Genomic DNA, 20,909 nt, shown 5'->3' on the forward strand with positions numbered 1-20,909 from the left:
CCGGAAGTTCTTTTACCACATCTGTGGTAGAAAATAATAAAAAACTAAGCTGCATATAGAGATGAAGGAATGGTGAACAACCACTTTGATAACCGGGAATCGAACGTCGACCTGCAAGAAGCCAGGCCATCGCAGTGCCCATAAAGGGAAAGAGAAGGGAACTATCAGGAGAGAGTGCCAAGACTATATAGCACTGGGAAGGGTTAGGATAAGGATATGGAATGGGACGGAGGGGGAAGGAATGGTGCCCAACCAATTGGACGGTCGGGGATTGAACGCCGACCTGCATGAAGCGAGGCCGTCGCTCTACCGTCCAGCCCAAGAGGACTTTAATAGAGGGGAGATAGAGAACACTAAGAAACTGAGAGTCGAGTGACTGGCTGCTGTTGTTGTTGTTGTTTCAGATTTAGCTACTCAGAACGAAGTGTCCATGTAGCACGGGCTATGGTGAGCCCGTGAGAGTGACTGGGCGTATCGCCTGTCTTAACATTTATATCTAATGTGTGTGTTGTACTGTCTTGAGTGTTTGACCTCTTAGGTCATACTGCGACGTGGGCGTTGCGGTAATACTGCCACCTATGCTCACGCTTGACCTGGGTTGTGAATGATGTCAAAGTTGGTGGTGTAAGTGGTGTGCGGTGTCGTCCTCTGTTCTTACGGGCTATTCGTGCCCGTGCCACCTCTTGGCTGGCTTAATCTTCATCAATCATTCGTTGTCTGTCACCATTTGTTTGGTCAACATGCAGTGTTGCCAACACCTGCGGCTCCCAGTGTCTTAATGTTTGGCATGTGCCTTGTAAGTTTGGGCTGGACGGTAGAGCGACGGTCTCGCTTCATGCAGGTCGGCGTTCAATCCCCGACCGTCCGAGTGGTTGGCCACTATTCCTTTCCCCGCGTCTCATCCCAAATCCTTATTCTGATCCCATCCCAGTGCTATATAATTGTAATGGCTTGGCGCTTTCCCCTGGACCATTTGGTCACCATATGGTCCGGGAGACATCTCCCGTCACGCAGGGTGCAGTCGCACCTCCACAGATCTCCAGTATCAGCTCTTGATACTGACAATGGCTCAAAAGGGCCACCACTTACGGGCTATTCATGCCCGTGCCACCTTTTGGGTGGCTTAATCTTCATCAATCAATCGGCTTTCCCCTGATAATTCATTCCTTGTCAGGTTGGTGGGGAATCCTCGAACGCTTGACCCTGAAGGTGTGCAGTAATTCACTGGAACTGAAATTCACACACTTCAGCAATAGGTGATATGACCTATCTTAATGTTATCTTGAGATGATTTCGGGGCTTAGCGTCCCCGCGGCCCGGTCCTCAACCAGGCCTCTTTTTTGTTACACAACCCCAGGAAACAAGCCTGTAGCAGCTGCCTAACTCCCAGGTACCAATTTACTGCTAGGTAACAGGGGCGGGGAGGGGGGGGGGGTGAAAGAAACATTTTGCCCATTTGTCTCTGCCTGCACCGGGGATCGAACTCGGAACCTCAGGATTACGAATCCGAAGCGCTGTCCACTCAGTTGTCAGGCTCCAGAATGAGCAATGTATTCCCCGTTATTGTCAACTTTACCACCGTCATACGATACAATATTTGTAAACTAATGAAATTCTTTAAGGTTTGGGCGAGTAGAGCTTCACTCTCCACCACGATGGGAGTCGAGTGGTTGGAAGCCCCCCCCCCCCCCCCCCCTCGAGTGGTGCAGGTGCCGGGGCCCGGTCTCCAGGTCCTCCTCCTCCTCGGGGCTCATGTTCCCTATACGTTTATTGCAGCTCCTAAAACCTCCGCCCACAACTTATAATAGGCCAGGAAACCCATAAAGAAGTTCACGTCAGCCCACCTATGACGTAAGTGAGAATCGATCATCTGCCTGTGTTTGGTGATCTCCCTTCCCTTCCCTTCCCTTCCCTTCCCTTCCCTTCCCTCTAACAGCAGGTCAAAGATCTAGTGAGGGCCTACCAGCTCTCATGTATTTGCCTTTGAGTTTTTGAAGCCGCTCTGAGACTGGACTTGATCTTATGGAGACTTAAGGTGCGGCTGGTGGAGGCACCTTATCTCCCCCCCCCCCCTCCCCCCTCACAGCTAACGTTACGCCATCATAAGAGCCGCCCAGGATCCACTTCCCTCCCCCCCCACCCACCCCCCCCCCCTCTCTATCCCCCCAACCCCCCACCCCCTCTTAACAACCACAGCCTCTGGATAGCAACTATCCCTGAGCCAGATATATGGCTGCCACATCTAGCCAATTCACTCCTTTACGAGTAGTTAAGAGTAATTAGATGACTGTCCCCTCTCCCCTCTCCCCCCCATCCCCCCCCCCCTCCCTCACAACCTGTTTCAGCTGTATTTTACACAAGAGTATTGTAGCACATCTTTTGGTTACCATTTGATCGACACACTAATGATGTTTGTCAAAATTTAAGTAATTGTCAAATGTTTCAAATTATGTATTCAGGCTCATGGGAGGAGATGTGGGGGGGGGGGGTTAGACTAGATCTTAGGCGATCAATACAAGCACAGAGACGGTATGAGTGATTGTATACACTCCCCACCTCACAACCACCCTCACACACACACACACACACACACACACACACACACACACACACACACACACACACACACACACACACACACACACACACACACACACACACGGGTGGAACACGAACAAGGGGACACAGGTGGAAACCGAGTACCCACATGAGCTACAGGGACGTTTCCAGTGTCAGTAGTTAACAGATGGAATGCATTTAGCAGTGATGTGGTGGAGGCTGACTCCAAACACAGTTTCAAATGTAGATATGATAGAGCCCAGTAGGCTCAGGAATCTGTACACCAGTTGATTGACAGTTGAGAGGCGGGACCAAAGAGCCAAAGCTCAACCCCCGCAAGCACAAACAGGTGAGTACACACACACACACCGTATTCATTTCATTTGTATATATAGAGCAGCCTGTCCTACTCAACCAAGTTCCAGCCCTGCTCCTGTGCCAGGTAAGTCCACTACGGGCTCACCATAGCCCTGCTACTTGCCCCGCTCCTGTGCCAGGTAAGTCCACTACGGGCTCACCATAGCCCGTGCTACATGAAATTTTTTGTTCCCAGTAGCTGAATCTTAAACAACACATCCTCCTCAACTCTCAGTATCCACAGCACCTGCTGGGTCAAACGTACCCAAATGTACTCCTCAACCCCATAAAACATAGTTTTGTGGTAGTGAATGAACCCAACTGACATTCTATTCGGAAATGTAACTAATCTAAATTGTCTACCTACGTAAGTAAGTATTTGTCAAAAGAAGGCACCAAGCCGGGAAGGCCATGTACTAAGCCTAAGAATGTTTGTTTTTAATGCATTTTCTTTAATTAGTGCAAAACTTGTTACGGGTCCAACAGAGCACATTAGTGTGCAGGCGATGAGTCACAATAACGTGGCTAAAGTATGTTGACCAGACCACACACTAGAAGGTGAAGGGACGACGACGTTTCGGTCCGTCCTGGACCAATCACAAGTCGATTGTCCAGGACGGACCGAAACGTCGTCGTCCCTTCACCTTCTAGTGTGTGGTCTGGTGAACACATTAATATGTTCGTCCAAATACGGCTGTATTTACTATAATCTTGGGAGGATAGATTGTATATCATATATATTCATTATATTGGAGAAGAAAGATGCCATTTCGATCGCTTTTGATGGCGCAAGAAATGAGGATTAAGATATTTACAATTTCAAAACTACAGGGTGACCTGAATTGAGGGAATGGTTCAATGAGTGGATAACAGAATTTAATTCAAGTAAGTGCAAAGTAATGAAGCTGTGCACTGGAAATGAGGCCCAGACACAAAGAAGGATCCCTTCTGGAATCTTGGCACGGAAAGCCCGAACCTGTCTCCCGAGGGCCGCATCTGGACGGAGAGCTAGATTCACGAAACAGTTACGCAAGCACTTACGTACCTGGGGCCAGATTCACGAAGCAGTTACGCAAGCACTTACGAACGTGTACATCTTTCCTCAATCTTTGACGGCTTTGGTTACATTTATTAAACAGTTTACAAGCATGAAAACTTGCCAATCAACTGTTGCTATAGTTATAAACAGCCTCCTGGTGCTTCGGAGCTCATTAACTGTTTAATAATTGTAAACAAAGCCGCCAAAGATTGAGAAAAGATGTACAGGTTCGTAAGTATTTGCGTAACTTCTTCGTGAATCTCTCCATGTCTCCCACTCGTGTCTGATCAATCATGAACTAGCTAACTATAACAGCCACAAAGCCCAGAAATAACCAAGCACAGATAATTGTTCCCTTGGCCCCAATGTGTTCACCAACACCCCCCCCCCCACTGTTCATATGTCAACACTTTTACTTTCTCTGGGGCCTGTATACTGTTTGTGTACCTATGTATAGACTGTGTACACCCATGTATACTGTGTGTACCTATGTATACACTGTGCACACTTATGAATACTGTTTTGTACCTACATGTATACTGTGCACACCTATGTATACCGTTTTGTACCTACATGTATACTGTGCACACCTATGTATACCGTTTTGTACCTACATGTATACTGTGCACACCTATGTATACCGTTTTGTACCTACATGTATACTGTGCACACCTATGTATACCGTTTTGTACCTACATATATACTGTGCACACATATGTATACCGTTTTGTACCTACATATATACTGTGCACACATATGTATACCGTTTTGTACCTACATATATACTGTGCACACATATGTATACCGTTTTGTACCTACATATATACTGTGCACACATGTATACTGCGTGTATCCATATAATCCAAGAAGACTCTTGTAATAGGAGTAAAAATTGCGGTTACTGAAGATGGGTGTGCTACAAACAGGCTAATGGATCACAGTGCCAGCCACCTGGGCCACAGTGCCAGCCTGCTGGACCACAGTGCCAGCCTGCCCCGACCTCCCAGCCTGCCTGACCTCCCGGCGACCAACTACAGCCGATGGAAACCGAGAAATTCAGCCTGAAAATGATCGTCTTATCGCTCAAGACGTTGTCAGGAAGAGGAACGGATTTCCTTAATTTCTTCGAGGTATGGTCGAGGAGAAAAGTGGGAGGAAGAGGGTAATAAAGAGGCTATTGGGACATGTGGGGGGAGGGGGGGAGAGGTGAATAGAGGCGAGAGTAAAGGAGAGCTGAAGGAGGAGATATAGGAGAGAGAGAGAGAGAGAGAGAGGGGGGGGGGGAACAATGTGAGAGGACAGCAAAGGGAGAACTATAATTTAACCACGTCCCTATTTACCAGACTTGGGTTGTAGGAGGTGGGAGGGAGGGACAAGAATGAGGGCAGGCAGAGAGAGAGAGACAAGAATGAGGGCCAGCAGGCAGTGACAAGAATAAGGAAGAACAAACAGGACAAGCCGCAAGTTTGGGGCGCCTCGTTCGCTTGCCCATTGCCACCATTCGTAAATGTGGCCCAAACGGCGCAGCAAGACGTGTCCCCCCCCCCCCCCCATCCACCTGCTGACAAAGGTCACCAACACAACTCATATGTAAACCCACGACCGCTCGTTACAATTATTTTGTAAACTTTGTATTTTACTTCGTCCCAATGTACACTAGGATAGGATCAGCCGAGGAGGGGGGGGGGGTTGGCTAAGATGTCATCAGGTCAAAGGTCAGGCGGGACAAGCATGTCACCAGGTCATAGGTTAGACAAGCATGTAGTATGCCTAGTTTGTTTACATGTGGTTCAGTGTATATGTATTTATATATATATGGGGGGAGGGTAGAGGCCGGCTATACCCTCCCTTGGTCAGCTAGGATCGTACCCACCCGTACCCACACAAGGAGCCCACAGCCAGCTGACCCATTTCCTTCAATGCGGGTAATGTGCCCTAACTACATTAGGAAGGGCGGCATTCATCGCTATTGTGCCATGGAACTTTATTATCCATAGGGGAGGGCAAGGGGGGAGGACGGGAGACAGGGAGGAGGGCAAGGGGGGGAGGACGGGAGAGACAGGGGAGGGCAAGGGAGAGGAGAGAAGATGGTGGGAAGGAAGGGAGGAAGACCGGGGCGAAGGAATATAAAGTAATGTAGAAGAATAAGGAGAGGGAAGAAAAATATAAGTTTGCCAGCCACTTAGTGTTATCAGTGTTATCAAGTGTTATCTATAACTGTAGTACAACAAGTTGGGTTAGTGCCTGTGTGCCTGTCTCAACACAGGAGACTGCCAGCGTCACAGATTGTCGTTTTAGATTTAGCTACTGGAACAAAATTTTCCATGTAGCACGGGCTATGGTGATCCCGTAAGTGGAGGCTCTTTTGGAGCCATTATCAGTATCAATAGCTGATACTGGAGATGGGGTCCATGGACGCGCCAATCCAAGATCATAGGGGCGGTCACCCGTTCCTACCCTGCTCCTGTGCCAGGTAAGTCCACTATGGGCTCACCATAGCCCGTGCTACTTGAATTTTTTTGTTCCCAGTAGCTGAATCTTAAACAACAGGGCTGGTCAGACCGTTGAATTGACGGGGTAGACAGGTAGCTCACAGTTGAGTGTGACAGGGCTGGCCACAGTCGGCCGGTCTAGGGGACAGATGTCCGGATGTTATACAAGAGAATTGGTTTGAACAAATCCACAAGGGCCGTGACGAGGATTCGAACCTGCGTCCGGGAGCATCCTAATCCCTTGGTTTCCTAATCCCAGTTCCTAATCCCTAATTTCCAAATCCCAGTTCCCCGATGTTGGTAGTCTGGTCGAATTTCCGTTGTTGTGTCACAGGTAAAATGGGCCTTTTTCAGGGGGGAAAGGAGTAAAGAAGATGCACGTGAAGGTAAGAAGGTAGGTGAAGGAAAAGGTGTGAATATGGGAAATACAGTACGAGTTATGATACCAGGCGGGCTGTCCGCCTTGCTGTAACTATGTACTCACCTAGCTGTACTTAGTATCCTGTATGGGAAGGGAATGATGAGGCGGGAGGGAGAGTGGGAAGGGAAGACAGGACAGGGAGAGTGGGAAGGGAAGACAGGACAGGGAGAGTGGGAAGGGAAGACAGGACAAGAAGAGTGAAGGAGAAGCGAACGAGACAGACTCCAAGGAGCCATAATTACTCCAAAGCATTTTTGAGAGAGAATGTTTTTAGCAGAGAGCCATCAATCAGCTGTCACTCCCCCCCCCCCCCTATTCCCTCGAGTCCGCCTCGTCTGTAGTCCTATTTGCCAGAGTCTGTGATCACGACATCTGAAGCAGATGTCGTGATCACAGATCACACACCCAAAACAAACAGACGCCCTCCTTAGAGACATATATAATCCTTGGTCTGTAACACAGAATCTACGGGAGACATCTCCCGTCACGCAGGGTGCAGTTGCACCTCCACAGATCTCCAGTATCAGCTCTTGATACTGGTAATGGCTCAAAAGGGCCTCCACTTACGGGCTATTCATGCCCGTGCCACCTTTTGGATGGCTTAATCTTCATCTTGGACACAGGATCTCACTGGCGGAGACACTACTGAAGGCTGCAGGTATACAAGGGCAAGGCTCTGCAGCAATGTATTTACCAAGTTACTGTGGCTGCGACTGTACTCAAGTTCCTGGGTCCCGGTTTCTTAACTAACCGAGCGAAAGATTTAGTTGTCCATATTCACTCAGTTCTAAAGAATGGGATGTATGGCTGTGTGGACACGGCCGACAGAATGATAGAGCGTGGGCATCATGTTACATCATTGCCCAAGGCTGCTCCTTCCAGATTCTCCAGGGTGAGTAGAAGATTCTTGGAAAGTAGAAGATTCTTGGGGAGTAGAAGATTCTTGGAGAGTAGAAGATTCTTGGAGAGTAGAAGATTCTTGGAGAGTAGAAGATTCTTGGAGAGTAGAAGATTCTTGGAGAGTAGAAGATTCTTGGAGAGTAGAAGATTCTTGGAGAGTAGAAGATTCTTGGAGAGTAGAAGATTCTTGGAGAGTAGAAGATTCTTGGAGAGTAGAAGATCTCCCAGAACCCTATCTAGCAGGTATTAAGCAGGTGTGTGGGGGGGGGGGGGTGAGGGGGAGTATATATTTTACCCATTTGGTACCTTGTGTCCAGCCTCCTGCTCCCAATACCCAACTTCAATACTCCAGTTAAACTCTAGCAGCCACTTATTTGCAATATAACATGGTGATTGTATAAAAAATATCAATACCTATGTAAAAATAGTCCAGATGCTCTAATATAAAATGTGTCGTCATTAAAATACTGGTGACGTCCACGGTGAGGGTGAAGGAACAAGGGTCAGAGGTAAACAAGGAAGCCGGCACCTTATCGTACATCAGCTGGGAGGCATCTCATGTCAACAAAGGTGAGAGAGGAAGTTAAGAACCAGATGGGAGGTCACATGTTAACGACTGTGACGCTGGCGCCTTCCTGTACAGCTGGGGTCAAGAGGTCAACAATGATTATTGAGCCTACCTGGGGTCAGAGGTTAACAATGATTATCGAGCCCACCTGTACAGCTGGGGTCAAAGGTTAACAATGATTATTGAGCCTACCTGGGGTCAGAGGTTAATGATTATTGAGCCCACCTGTACAGCTGGGGTCAAGAGGTTAACAATGATTATTGAGCCCACCTATACAGCTGGGGTCAAAGGTTAACAATGATTATTGAGCCCACCTATACAGCTGGGGTCAAAGGTTAATGATTACTGAGCCCACCTGTACAGCTGGGGTCAAAGGTTAACAATGACAAGACACCTACCTGTACTGACGCTTTGTTGCTATCGTCGAGGAGGAACTCCATGCTTTTGGCCCTGGTTTCTGGAGGTCGAGGCGGGGCGGTCAACTGGGCGTCCATGTCCGAGGCACTGGTGGCCTCCAGGTCGAGGAGGGACTTGGCTCTGGCCTTGTCTTGGTAGGTGGGAGCGGCACCCAGGGCGGGGAGGGTGTCTAGTAGAGTCTGCAGATCCCGGTATAGGTCGTCTAAGTTGGTCTCCTGAAGCGTAAGCACCTCCCTCGACGCCCCCGTATCTAGGTCAGTTTCTAGCACGCCCACGCTCTGCGTACGAGAACGGGCGTATATACGCTGCGCCCTGTTCTTGTATCGCTCGTGTATAGATGCCCTGGGCTTGTGGTGGGTGTTGGGTGCCCCGTGGGAACGCTCCGCCGTGTCACCATCACTAGCCCAGGCTACACTACCGGCCTGGGAGTCAGCCTGCTCTTGCTGCTGCTGCTGGCTCCAGGAATCAATACGAGGACTCTGCTGGCGCACACTCGCCTCGATCACACTCAGGTCAGGCGTGCTCTTGGCCAGTCGCTCACGTTCCGCGCGAGCACTCGCCGAGAACCTCTCGAACCTCTCCTTCAGGCTCCTGGAGGCGTCGAACACCGAGGTATAGCTGGAGGTGGTGGGGAGGGGGGGACGAGGGGCGGGGGCAGGACTATCAGCAACGTCCTTGGGAGGGGAGGACCTCTCTGGGGCTGACACCTGTCGCTCCTGACTGAAGTACTGTCTGCGGGCACTGAGGAGTCTCGCCTTGTGGAACACCTGCTGCGTCGGCCGCTGCGGGTGGGGCGGCAGGGGCGGCTTGGACACAGCTGTGCGTGGACTGTGCAGCTGCCCCGCCTCCGAGCTCTCGTCGCCTGATGTCACCGACGCTGGTGGGCTTCTACCAGACTCGTGACTCGCATCGCTGTCTGCCAAGTAAACCTTCGCGTCCACACCTCTCACTGAACTGGCCGGGGAGTTTACCTGTGCGGTCTCACCTGTCACTGCACACACTACACTGGCCTGGGACTCTAGCACACTCCTCACTACACTCTGACACTGATCACCAGGACTGTCGTGGCGGGGCACTGCCCTGCCACACACTGACGGCTCCGCTTCACCTTTAACCCCAGCCTCACGCCCCAGCACCGCCCCCACCTGCCTCGTGCTCACCTGAGCTGGGGGCGGGGGAGGCGACACCAGGGGGCGGGGGGGATCTCTTCCCTTCTCACGTTTAGAGCCCCACGAGAAGAACCTGGGGCTGGACGGAGCTTTCTTGGGCTTACTGTCGGGGGAGGAGGGCGTCGAGGAGCTACTGTCTAGCCCCGGGCTGGAGGGCTTAGAGCTCTCGGTGTCTGAGGAGCGGGAAGACAGAGAGCGGGGCTTGGGCGGCAGCTTGGGGCGCTGGGTCTTGGGTGACGGGATCTTGGGCAACTTAAACCTCTGCCAGAGGGGCGTGGAGGCCTTGGGCGACATCTCCCCGCTTAGTTCCGCATCAGAGGAGGAGGAGCCCACCGGCTGGTCGGGTGCTCGCCCGTTGGCTTGGTCGGTAACGATGGTACAGCTGCTAGTCGGCCCGGAGGTGTTGTTTCCGGCTACAGTGCTGTTTGTGGGCACGACGGCCGAGGTGCCAGACGTCGGGGCCGGGGTGCCAGACGTCGGGGCCGAGGTGCCAGACGTCGGGGCAGGGGTGCCAGACGTCGGAGCAGGGGTGCCAAGGTCTACCCGCTGAGGCCTGGGGCTCTCAGCTGTCATTACCACCACTTTCTGCACGTCAGTCTCTGAACCATCGTCGTTAGACTCTACCTCGTAGTAACTCTCCCGCCAATTGACTTCCTTCACCGAGGGCGAGAAGGTGACGCCCCTGGAGCCCGGCCTGGGCTCTGCCCCGCCCGTGGGCGTGAGCACGGGCGAGGGGCATGGGGGCGTGAAGCCACTGTCTGTTTTCGCTATGTACACTTCCACCTCACCGTGGGACCCGTAGGTCTTGGTCCTGACTCTGGTAGGTCCGTCAGCCATCTCTGGACTCACTGAAGCTGCTGACTCTGTGCTCGGGGCGTCGTCAGCAGGTGGGCACTGTCGGAGGTCACTTCCGGCAGGGGCGTTGGCGGCGGTGGCCGGGTCATGGGTCGGGCTGCTACTGCCGCCGCTCCTCTGCCCGGTGTGTACGGGCTGGCACTCATTGGGCAACTGGGCGGGCGTGGAGCTATATTGGTGAGGGTGGTGGTGAGGGATGGGGGGCGGTGGAGCACGGAGCGGGGAGGGGCGCTGCTGCTGCTGCAGCACCGTCAGCTCCGCCGTGTGGGGTGAGGCCGGGGGCTGCGCCTCACCCCGTGACCCTACAGGGACTTGCAACACCCCGCCCACCGACACCCCATTGGTGCTCCCCCCACCACCTGGCTGGTGATTGGATGGGAGGTGGGTGGGGTCCAGGCGGGCCCCGCCCCCAGTGCCCGCACCAGGATGCCGTGCCCTCGTGCACTCAACACCTTCCTTCGCATCAAAGGAGTTCCCAACCATTTGTTTACAGTTAGGAGATTTCAATCCTTCTTGGCTGAGAAACTGCTCGGCTAAGTCCACACTGATGGGCTGAGGGCGGCGCCTGCCTGGGAGGGGTGCCGGCGGGGGTGGCACTGCCCAGCGCCCCTCGCCCCTCGCGTGGCGTGGCACCTCACTACTGCGTCGTCCGTACGGGTCGTGCCTGTACGAGGGCGGCGCCTCGTGGAAACTCCTGTGCCTCCGTGGCCTGGAGTGGGCGCCCCGGTGACCCCTGTAACGTGACCTGACCTCCTCGTCGCTGGCGTCGGAGCCAGAGAGCGGATGTGTAGGGTGCGGGCGGAAATGTGCGGGGTGCGGGCGGGGATGTGCTCTGGGAGGCCGGGCATCGCCACGTTCCTCATCCCCCCGCTGCTGCTGCTCCTCGATGTACCTGGCGAAGCTCGACTTTGATGGGCGCGGGTGCTCAGTGTCGTGGGCGTGGCTGGCATTTGGCGCCACGAGGGCGGCGGGGTGAGGCGCCCACCTGAACATGTCTTCGTCCTCACTATCAGACTCTGAATACCGCCGAAGGTCGCCACACGAGAAGGCGCGGCCGATGAGGGCGTTTTGCCCGTCCTGTGGGCGTGGGCGAGCCTCCGAGGGCAGCGACGGGCGTGGGGCAGCCTGGGAAATGGGCGTGAGGTGAGAGTCACGGTCGCCCAGACCACTGTCCTCACTCAGCGTCTCGAGAGAGCGCGTGGCACTGCGACTCTCACTGGACCTGACCGACTCTGGCACTTCTGGAGAACTGCCCGCGTCACTGCCCGGCTCACCCGGGGCACCTCCTGCCCCGCCCCGCCCCGCCACGCCTTCCCCCGCGCCACTTAGGTGCAGGATATCTGAGCTGAGGAAGGACGTGCCCGCGGTCTCCGCCCCACACTGCACGCTGGAGATGCGCAGACTCAACTCTGCGGCGAAGTGGTCTTCCTCGTCGTAGTCGCCGTCGGTGTTGTCTGTGTCTGTATCACTGTCTCCCGAGGGCAGGTCAGCGGGGTCGTGGTGGGGCGGTGGGTGGGCGTGGTGGGGCGGTGGGTGGGCGTGGTGGGGCGGTGGGTGGGCATGGTGGGTGTAGCGCGTGTCCAGATGGACAGGTTGGTGGGTCAGTTCGGATAGTTTTAAGCTGGGTGTCCACCTAGCGGGGTGTGTGAGGTCAGCGATGACTGGCGGGGTGCTGGGGGAGGGTCGGGTGTCCCTCATAGCGTCCGCGGGGTCATGCTGGGTGCCAGCGGGTGCCAGAGCCTCACCTGCGGCCGGGAACACGTGTGTAGTGAGACTGAGGGGCGGCGGGCCGTGAAGTAGGTTATGTGTCGCATGCTGGCGATGACTGGCTTCACTGCAGGTTTCACCATCACTTGGGAGAGCTGCGAGGGCCCCCATCTCCCCACTCTCCCCCACACGACCCCCAACAGTAGGTTCCTTACCGCTACTAACGTTATCATCGCCACAGGTCTGCTGTGACGCCTCCGTCTGGCGAAGGAACGCCAGGCTGGGATAGCCGACATCGTCCAGGTGTGAGGGACGCGTGTCACTTGTGAAGGGCACGGAGCAGGGCTGGGCCTCCCCAGCTGGCGTCCACCTCACCGGTAGACCAAACAGGTCTACACTCTCCGGCCCACTCTGGGGCTGACCCGGGTGAGGGGCGTCCACACAGCCCACCTGCCCACTCTCACCCTCCACAGGTTCACTGGCCAAGTCTTCCTCCGAGGAAGAGTAGGTGTGGCGTCGGACGCTGACGAAGGCACTGTAGGGGGACAGCGCCGTCACGGGCGGCACATCAGAGTGCGGCGCACCTGGAGTGGGCGTTGAACCAGAGTGGCTACTCTCTGTCGACCTCTCACGTTCTGAACAGTCGGTGCAGCCCATGACGAAGGTGTGAGTGTGGGCGGGGCAGTGTGGAGAGTCACCCCACGTCCCCGTCTGCACCGTGGGACGACGTGTATGGTCGCTCGAGTACTCGACCACACCATCATCCTCACTGTGACTCGACTCATTCTTGTCGTCGAAGGGCAAGGAAGTGGCGGAGGTGGTGAAGACAAGGCGTGTGTCGTCGAGACGAGAGTTGTCAAGACAGGTGTTGTCGTGGGTGGCGAAGGAGGCGTCGTCGCTGCCCCCAGACACACTCTCACAGCTCTCCAGGCTCTCAAAGTCGAACACATCGTCCACGTGCTGGTCGAAAGCCCTGGCGGCGTGGTCACGACTCAGCATAGCGGGCTCGGGGCGGCGGGCGTGGGCGGTGGGCGGCACAACGCCTGCCTGGTCTTCGTGACTGCGTCTCCTGCTGTGGGAGGCCCTGGCTGCACTATCCGCTACCGGTCCTCCCTCGTCGCGCACACCCGTGCAGGCGGACGAGTCGTAATGAGTGTCAGTGGCCGGGGTAGTGAGGGCGGCGGTAGCGATGGGAGCGTGACTCGTCCCCGCCACCACAACCGCTTCCTGTTGCTCGTCCCTCCCCACTTGGCCGACGGGGCCCCACACACCCTCCTCCTCCTCGACCACAGTCGACTCACTGCCGCTACTCTCACCCTCTGTGGAAGGAACAATACAAATTACACAATTAACAATGAGCAGGTAACCCCCCTTTTCTACTGGTACCCAATAAAGCTACCCCAATTAAGGGAAACCCACTCAGGCAAACACCCCCCCCCCTACAGTGCTACTCTTAAGGGCAGCCTGCCACTGGTTAAGCCCTTGCAAGCCACCCAACCGACGTGACTGTCAAGACACTGTGACGTCATCACCAGCCGAAGCGTCGAGAAAAAAAGTGTCCATATAAGCGAGCAAGAGAGACGATATGGGATCAGATGCACCATAACAGCAGGGTCAAGCAGGCGCGGCAACACACAAGACGTCATGCAACACCCTCCCAGAACACACAAGACGTCATGCAACACCCTCCCAGAACACACAAGACGTCATGCAACACCCTCCCAGAACACACAAGACGTCATGCAACACCCTCCCAGAACACACAAGACGTCATGCAACACCCTCCCAGAACACACAAGACGTCATGCAACACCCTCCCAGAACACACAAGACGTCATGCAACACCCTCCCAGAACACAAGACGTCATGCAACACCCTCCCAGAACACACAAGACGTCATGCAACACCCTCCCAGAACACACAAGACGTCATGCAACACCCTCCCAGAACACACAAGACGTCATGCAACACCCTCCCAGAACACACAAGACGTCATGCAACACCCTCCCAGAACACACAAGACGTCATGCAACACCCTCCCAGAACACACAAGACGTCATGCAACACCCTCCCAGAACACACAAGACGTCATGCAACACCCTCCCAGAACACAAGACGTCATGCAACACCCTCCCAGAACACACAAGACGTCATGCAACACCCTCCCAGAACACACAAGACGTCATGCAACACCCTCCCAGAACACACAAGACGTCATGCAACACCCTCCCAGAACACACAAGACGTCATGCAACACCCTCCCAGAACACACAAGACGTCATGCAACACTCTCCCAGAACACACAAGACGTCATGCAACACCCTCCCAGAACACACAAGACGTCATGCAACACCCTCCCAGAACACACAAGACGTCATGCAACACTCTCCCAGAACACACAAGACGTCATGCAACACCCTCCCAGAACACACAAGACGTCATGCAACACCCTCCCAGAACACACAAGACGTCATGCAACACCCTCCCAGAACACACAAGACGTCATGCAACACTCTCCCAGAACACACAAGACGTCATGCAACACCCTCCCAGAACACACAAGACGTCATGCAACACCCTCCCAGAACACACAAGACGTCATGCAACACCCTCCCAGAACACACAAGACGTCATGCAACACCCTCCCAGAACACACAAGACGTCATGCAACACTCTCCCAGAACACACAAGACGTCATGCAACACCCTCCCAGAACACACAAGACGTCATGCAACACCCTCCCAGAACACACAAGACGTCATGCAACACCCTCCCAGAACACACAAGACGTCATGCAACACCCTCCCAGAACACACAAGACGTCATGCAACACCCTCCCAGAACACACAAGACGTCATGCAACACCCTCCCAGAACACACAAGACGTCATGCAACACCCTCCCAGAACACACAAGACGTCATGCAACACCCTCCCAGAACACACAAGACGTCATGCAACACCCTCCCAGAACACACAAGACGTCATGCAACACTCTCCCAGAACACACAAGACGTCATGCAACACCCTCCCAGAACACACAAGGCGTCATGCAACACCCTCCCAGAACACACAAGACGTCATGCAACACTCTCCCAGAACACACAAGACGTCATGCAACACCCTCCCAGAACACACAAGGCGTCATGCAACACCCTCCCAGAACACACAAGACGTCATGCAACACTCTCCCAGAACACACAAGACGTCATGCAACACCCTCCCAGAACACACAAGACGTCATGCAACACCCTCCCAGAACACACAAGACGTCATGCAACACCCTCCCAGAACACACAAGACGCCGTGCAACACCCTCCCAGAACACACAAGACGTCGTGCAACACCCTCCCAGAACACACAAGACGTCATGCAACACCCTCCCAGAACACACAAGACGTCATGCAACACCCTCCCAGAACACACAAGACGTCATGCAACACCCTCCCAGAACACACAAGACGTCATGCAACACCCTCCCAGAACACACAAGACGTCATGCAACACCCTCCCAGAACACACAAGACGTCATGCAACACCCTCCCAGAACACACAAGACGTCATGCAACACCCTCCCAGAACACACAAGACGTCATGCAACACCCTCCCAGAACACACAAGACGTCATGCAACACCCTCCCAGAACACACAAGACGTCATGCAACACCCTCCCAGAACACACAAGACGTCATGCAACACCCTCCCAGAACACACAAGATGTCATGCAACACCCTCCCAGAACACACAAGACGTCATGCAACACCCTCCCAGAACACACAAGACGTCATGCAACACCCTCCCAGAACACACAAGATGTCATGCAACACCCTCCCAGAACACACAAGACGTCATGCAACACCCTCCCAGAACACACAAGACGTCATGCAACACCCTCCCAGAACACACAAGATGTCATGCAACACCCTCCCAGAACACACAAGACGTCATGCAACACCCTCCCAGAACACACACCACCCACTCACCAGTACAGATACAAGTGTGTCCGCATTACATACCAATAACACACAAAAATCACAGTTTGCAAGCACAAATAAAATACAGACCATTACTAAAACACACTTAACACACGACAAGATACACGACAAGACGGAAGACAAAGTCCTTCTAGAACAACCAATAGCAAAGGCGTGAAGCAGGAGCCGGAACACGGCTGTGTTATGGAAGGAACAATGTTCAGCACAGGAGTAGTGAACACGTGGGAGATGCCGCCCATCCTAGAACACCTGTTATTTAACAAAATTTAACATACGCTTATCAATGGCGATTTTCTTTAAACAAATCTACACTTGTATACAAAATAGTTTACATCCAGTTGAATTTTTTAAGGGTACACATTAAAAAGAACTTTTTCAGTGTCAGTAGTTAGTAAATGAAATGCTCTAGGAAGTGTTGTGGTGGAGGCTGACTCCATACATAGATTCAAATGTAGATATGATTCTCAGCCCAATAGGCTCAGGAATCTGCATACCAGTTCATTGACGATTGAGAGGCGGGACCAAAGAACCAGAGCTCAACCCCCGCAAACACAACTAGGTGGTGTGCGCTCACACACTATTACTTCCTAGATCTACCCTAGTCTAGGGTAGTTCCTTAACTGTAGCCTCTGTTCACCCAGCAGTGAATGCGTACCTAGTTGTTAAACTATTTGGCGGGTCGTGTTTCGGGGAACAATTAGGATTAAGGATACCTGGTTGATACCTGGTTGATACCTGGTTGATGGGGTTCTGGGAGTTCTTCTACTCCCCAAGCCCGGCCTGACTTGTGAGAGTTTGGTCCAGCAGGCTGTTGCTTGGAGCGGCCCGCAGGCCCACATATACCTGGTTGATGGGGTTCTGGGAGTTCTACTCCCCAAGCCCGGCCCGAGGCCAGGCTTGACTTGTGAGAGTTTGGTCCACCAGGCTGTTGCTTGGAGCGGCCCGCAGGCCCACATATACCCACCACAGCCCGGTTGGTCCGGCACTCCTTGAAGGAATAAATCTAGTTTCCTCTTGAAGATGTCCACGGTTGTTCCGGCACCTCAGGGAAACGCTATGCGTGCTCTAGGAAGCTTTACATGAATGTAAGAACTCTTACAAGTAACTGGACCGCGTGTCTAGATAATTCACAGTTAACATTAGCTCTTGACTTTCACGTACTTATGGTCTCCTCAACGTTCATCACTGGAACCTTCAAGGCCATGTCGTTTGAGTTAAATGTGTTCAAGATATTGTTCTTCGTTATAGATTTGTTACTTGTAATTGTTGTGTACTTCTAGTTGTCCTTACAGTTAGTGGAGTAGTTGTAGCTGGCAGTTATATTTGTAGCTGAAAAATTACTTAAGTTACACTGTATTAAATGTGGGTCATTTTATTACTAATTACCATTTTCTATGGTGACTTTATGAATGTCTTCAGCCCATTTTCAAGCTGTGTTCGTCCCAGCTGCCGCCGCATTACTAGTTGTGTTTTTACGGGGGTTGAGCTTTGCTCTTTCGGCCCGCCTCTCAACTGTCAATCAACTGTTTACTAACTACTTTTTTTTTTCTCCACACCACACACACACACACACACACACACCCCAGGAAGCAGCCCGTGACAGCTGACTAACTCCCAGGTACCTATTTACTGCTAGGTAACAGGGGCATTCAGGGTGAAAGAAACTTTGCCCATTTGTTTCTGCCTCGTGCGGGAATCGAACCCGCGCCACAGAATTACGAATCCTGCGCGCTATCCACCAGGCTACGAGGCCCCTACGAGGCCCCGCATTGTATTATACAAAGTGTTATTATATTGATTTCGTATGTAATTAGGGCCCAGGTTAGGAAAATAATTTGTATTTGTAGTACGTGCGTGAAGCATTTAGGTGCGCTTCGCAACCCATCCTCGACTCAAGTCCATTACATTCAGCGGTCAACCCCACAGACGCATTCATAAATTTTAACATGCTGTTCATTCAAAACGGGAATTTTCTCAAATATAAATTAATATTATAATATATTAGCATATTGTGCTTATATAGGCATAGGATAGGTCAGGTTAGGTGTTTAGGTTCTGTTGGCGATTATTTGTATTTGTAGTACGTGGGTGAAGCATTTATAGCGTTGTGATTCGAACAAAATTCGTCAGTGAAACACTTGTTCCGGATATGTTCGAACGTCAGCAGTTGAGTCGTGTGTAAACCGCTTTTCATTCATAAACAGGGGGTTTGGCGGGTGCATGGAATCACTTTTGGATCTTTGTTTGGAGGACGGGCTGGCGCTTCGATAAGTCGTGAACGAAGCACTTTTCGAGTAAAGTACATACGTCATCACTTGTGTATCGTGGTAAAATGCTTTTCATTCATAAACGGGGCATTAAGTGCTCGAGTGCAGGGGGGGCGAGTTGTGTAAAACCCTGGTTTGTGTCTCGGAGAGGCTGCAGGATCCAAGTTCAGTAGAACGTCTGGTTTCAACTCTTTTTTACCATTTAGCTCAGTCGATTAAGGCAGCGTTTGGGATGCTCTCGGACGTAGGTTCGAATCCTCGTCACGGCCCTTGTGGATTTGTGCATTCGGCGGCTGGACTAACGAGCACGGGACGTTTGCTAACGAGGACGAGCCGAGTTCCCATGCCCGTAAAGTGTTTAATAAATGTAAACAAAGCCACCAAAGATAAGAGAAAAGAGATACAGGTTCGCAAGTAGATGCGAAACTGTTTGACGAATCCTGACTCAGGGATCGAACAATGTGAGGCAAGGCTAGTTGTTTAACTACCCGTTAACAGTGTACACGTCCTTTATAGTAGCTATTGTACGTAGAATTAACGTTGTAGGTTCAGTGAAAGCCCACGGGAGACATCTCCCGTCACGCAGGGTGCAGTCGCACCTCCACAGATCTCCAGTATCATCTCCTGATACTGGTAATGGCTCAAAAGGGCCACCACTTAGGGCTATTCATGCCCGTGCCACCTTTTCAGTGGCTACGTCTTCATCTTAACACATTCACAAGGGAGACATCTCCCGTCACGCAGGGTGCAGTCGCACCTCCACAGATCTCCAGTATCATCATCTGATACTGGTAATGGCTCAAAAGGGCCGCCACTTAGGGCTATTCATGCCCGTGCCACCTTTTGGATGGCTTAATCTTTATCAATCAATCAATCAGTGAAATCCGTAGTTGTGTCTAAATGTAACCTGTAGGAAAAGCCTAACATAACACACTGTAACTTTCCCTATTTCCCGCTTGTTACAACTCGTAATAAAGTTGTTACATCTTCTTATGACGTTTTTATGACGTATTAGAACATTGCTACAACTTAATATATTGCTTATTACAACTTGTTAGGTGTTAACACTTGTTCTAACGTTGTAGCAACGTTGTGGTTCCGTGGTGTGTTTGGCGGGCTAACACAATACTCCCCAACACGCGTGAAGCAGATGGTCGCTAACCAGTCAAGCTTCCGACCCGGGGAGTGTCTGCTCCCCGGCCTCACAACACCTTAAACACCCACACGCAACAACACTCACCAACACACGCCATAGTGTGCACTCAAACCAGGGATAGCGGACACGCACTCCGCACTCAACGACACTACACAGGCGACACTCGCGTGAACCACCTGGTCAGTCTTACACACCATACACTTATAGTCTGGGGATACACCTCCCTGTGTCTCACCCACACGCAATAACACTAACCAATACTCTCCATAGTGTGCACTCAAGCCAGGGATAGCGGACACGCACTCCGCACTCAACGACACTACACAGGCGACACTCGCGTGAACCACCTGGTCAGTCTTAGTATAGGGGTACACCTCCCTGTGTCTCACACAGTCTACCAAAACGACCAATCGTGTGCCTTAATGGCCCGGCGCTCCGTAAGTTCTGACTGGTAATGTTTGCGTCGAGCGGCAGCCAATGAGAAAGCCATGATCTGTTTATCCCTTGAACATGTGTTTATGTCAAATGTTTTGGAAGTGTGGGGGATATCTTGCTGAAAATATGGACTGTATAGCCATGCCAGCTTAGCGCTATCTTCACATATTTATCCATTCAAAATAATGAAACCAGGAATTTTGTAACGCGTAAGAAAGTGTTTACATTTTTTTAATGGTCAAAAAAAATGTTTAGGCTTTTACTTGATTGTTGCCGCTGGAGGTGGCTAGTTTATTGTGCACCCTATACTCATCTTGTGAGTGGTAGTTTATTGTGCACCCTATACTCATCCTGTGGGTATAGGGGGCACAATAAGCCTAAATTAAGTTTATTGTGCACTCCATACTCATTTTGTGAGTGGTAGTTTATTGTGCACCCCATACTCATCCTGGGGGCGGTAGTTTATTGTGCACCCTATACTCATCCTGTGAGCGGTAGTTTATTGTGCACCCCATACTCATCCTGTGAGCGGTAGTTTATTGTGCACCCCATACTCATCCTGTGAGCGGTAGTT

At 52.2% G+C, this 20,909-nt stretch overlaps 1 protein-coding gene across 8 annotated transcripts in view; it reads right to left on the reverse strand.

Annotated features, from left to right (window-relative positions):
• LOC123772653 (mucin-19) overlaps window positions 1-20,909 on the reverse strand; it is a 213,859-nt gene that overhangs the window by 87,535 nt on the left and 105,415 nt on the right. For all 8 annotated transcript variants that reach the window (XM_069303438.1, XM_045765919.2, XM_045765916.2 and 5 more), the window contains exon 5: window positions 8,735-13,803. In XM_069303438.1, coding sequence (XP_069159539.1) covers window positions 8,735-13,803 — 5,069 coding nt within the window. The remainder of the gene's footprint in view (window positions 1-8,734; window positions 13,804-20,909) is intronic.

The sequence above is a fragment of the Procambarus clarkii genome, chromosome 50, assembly GCF_040958095.1.
Source record: "Procambarus clarkii isolate CNS0578487 chromosome 50, FALCON_Pclarkii_2.0, whole genome shotgun sequence".
NCBI classification, from domain to species: domain Eukaryota; kingdom Metazoa; phylum Arthropoda; class Malacostraca; order Decapoda; family Cambaridae; genus Procambarus; species Procambarus clarkii.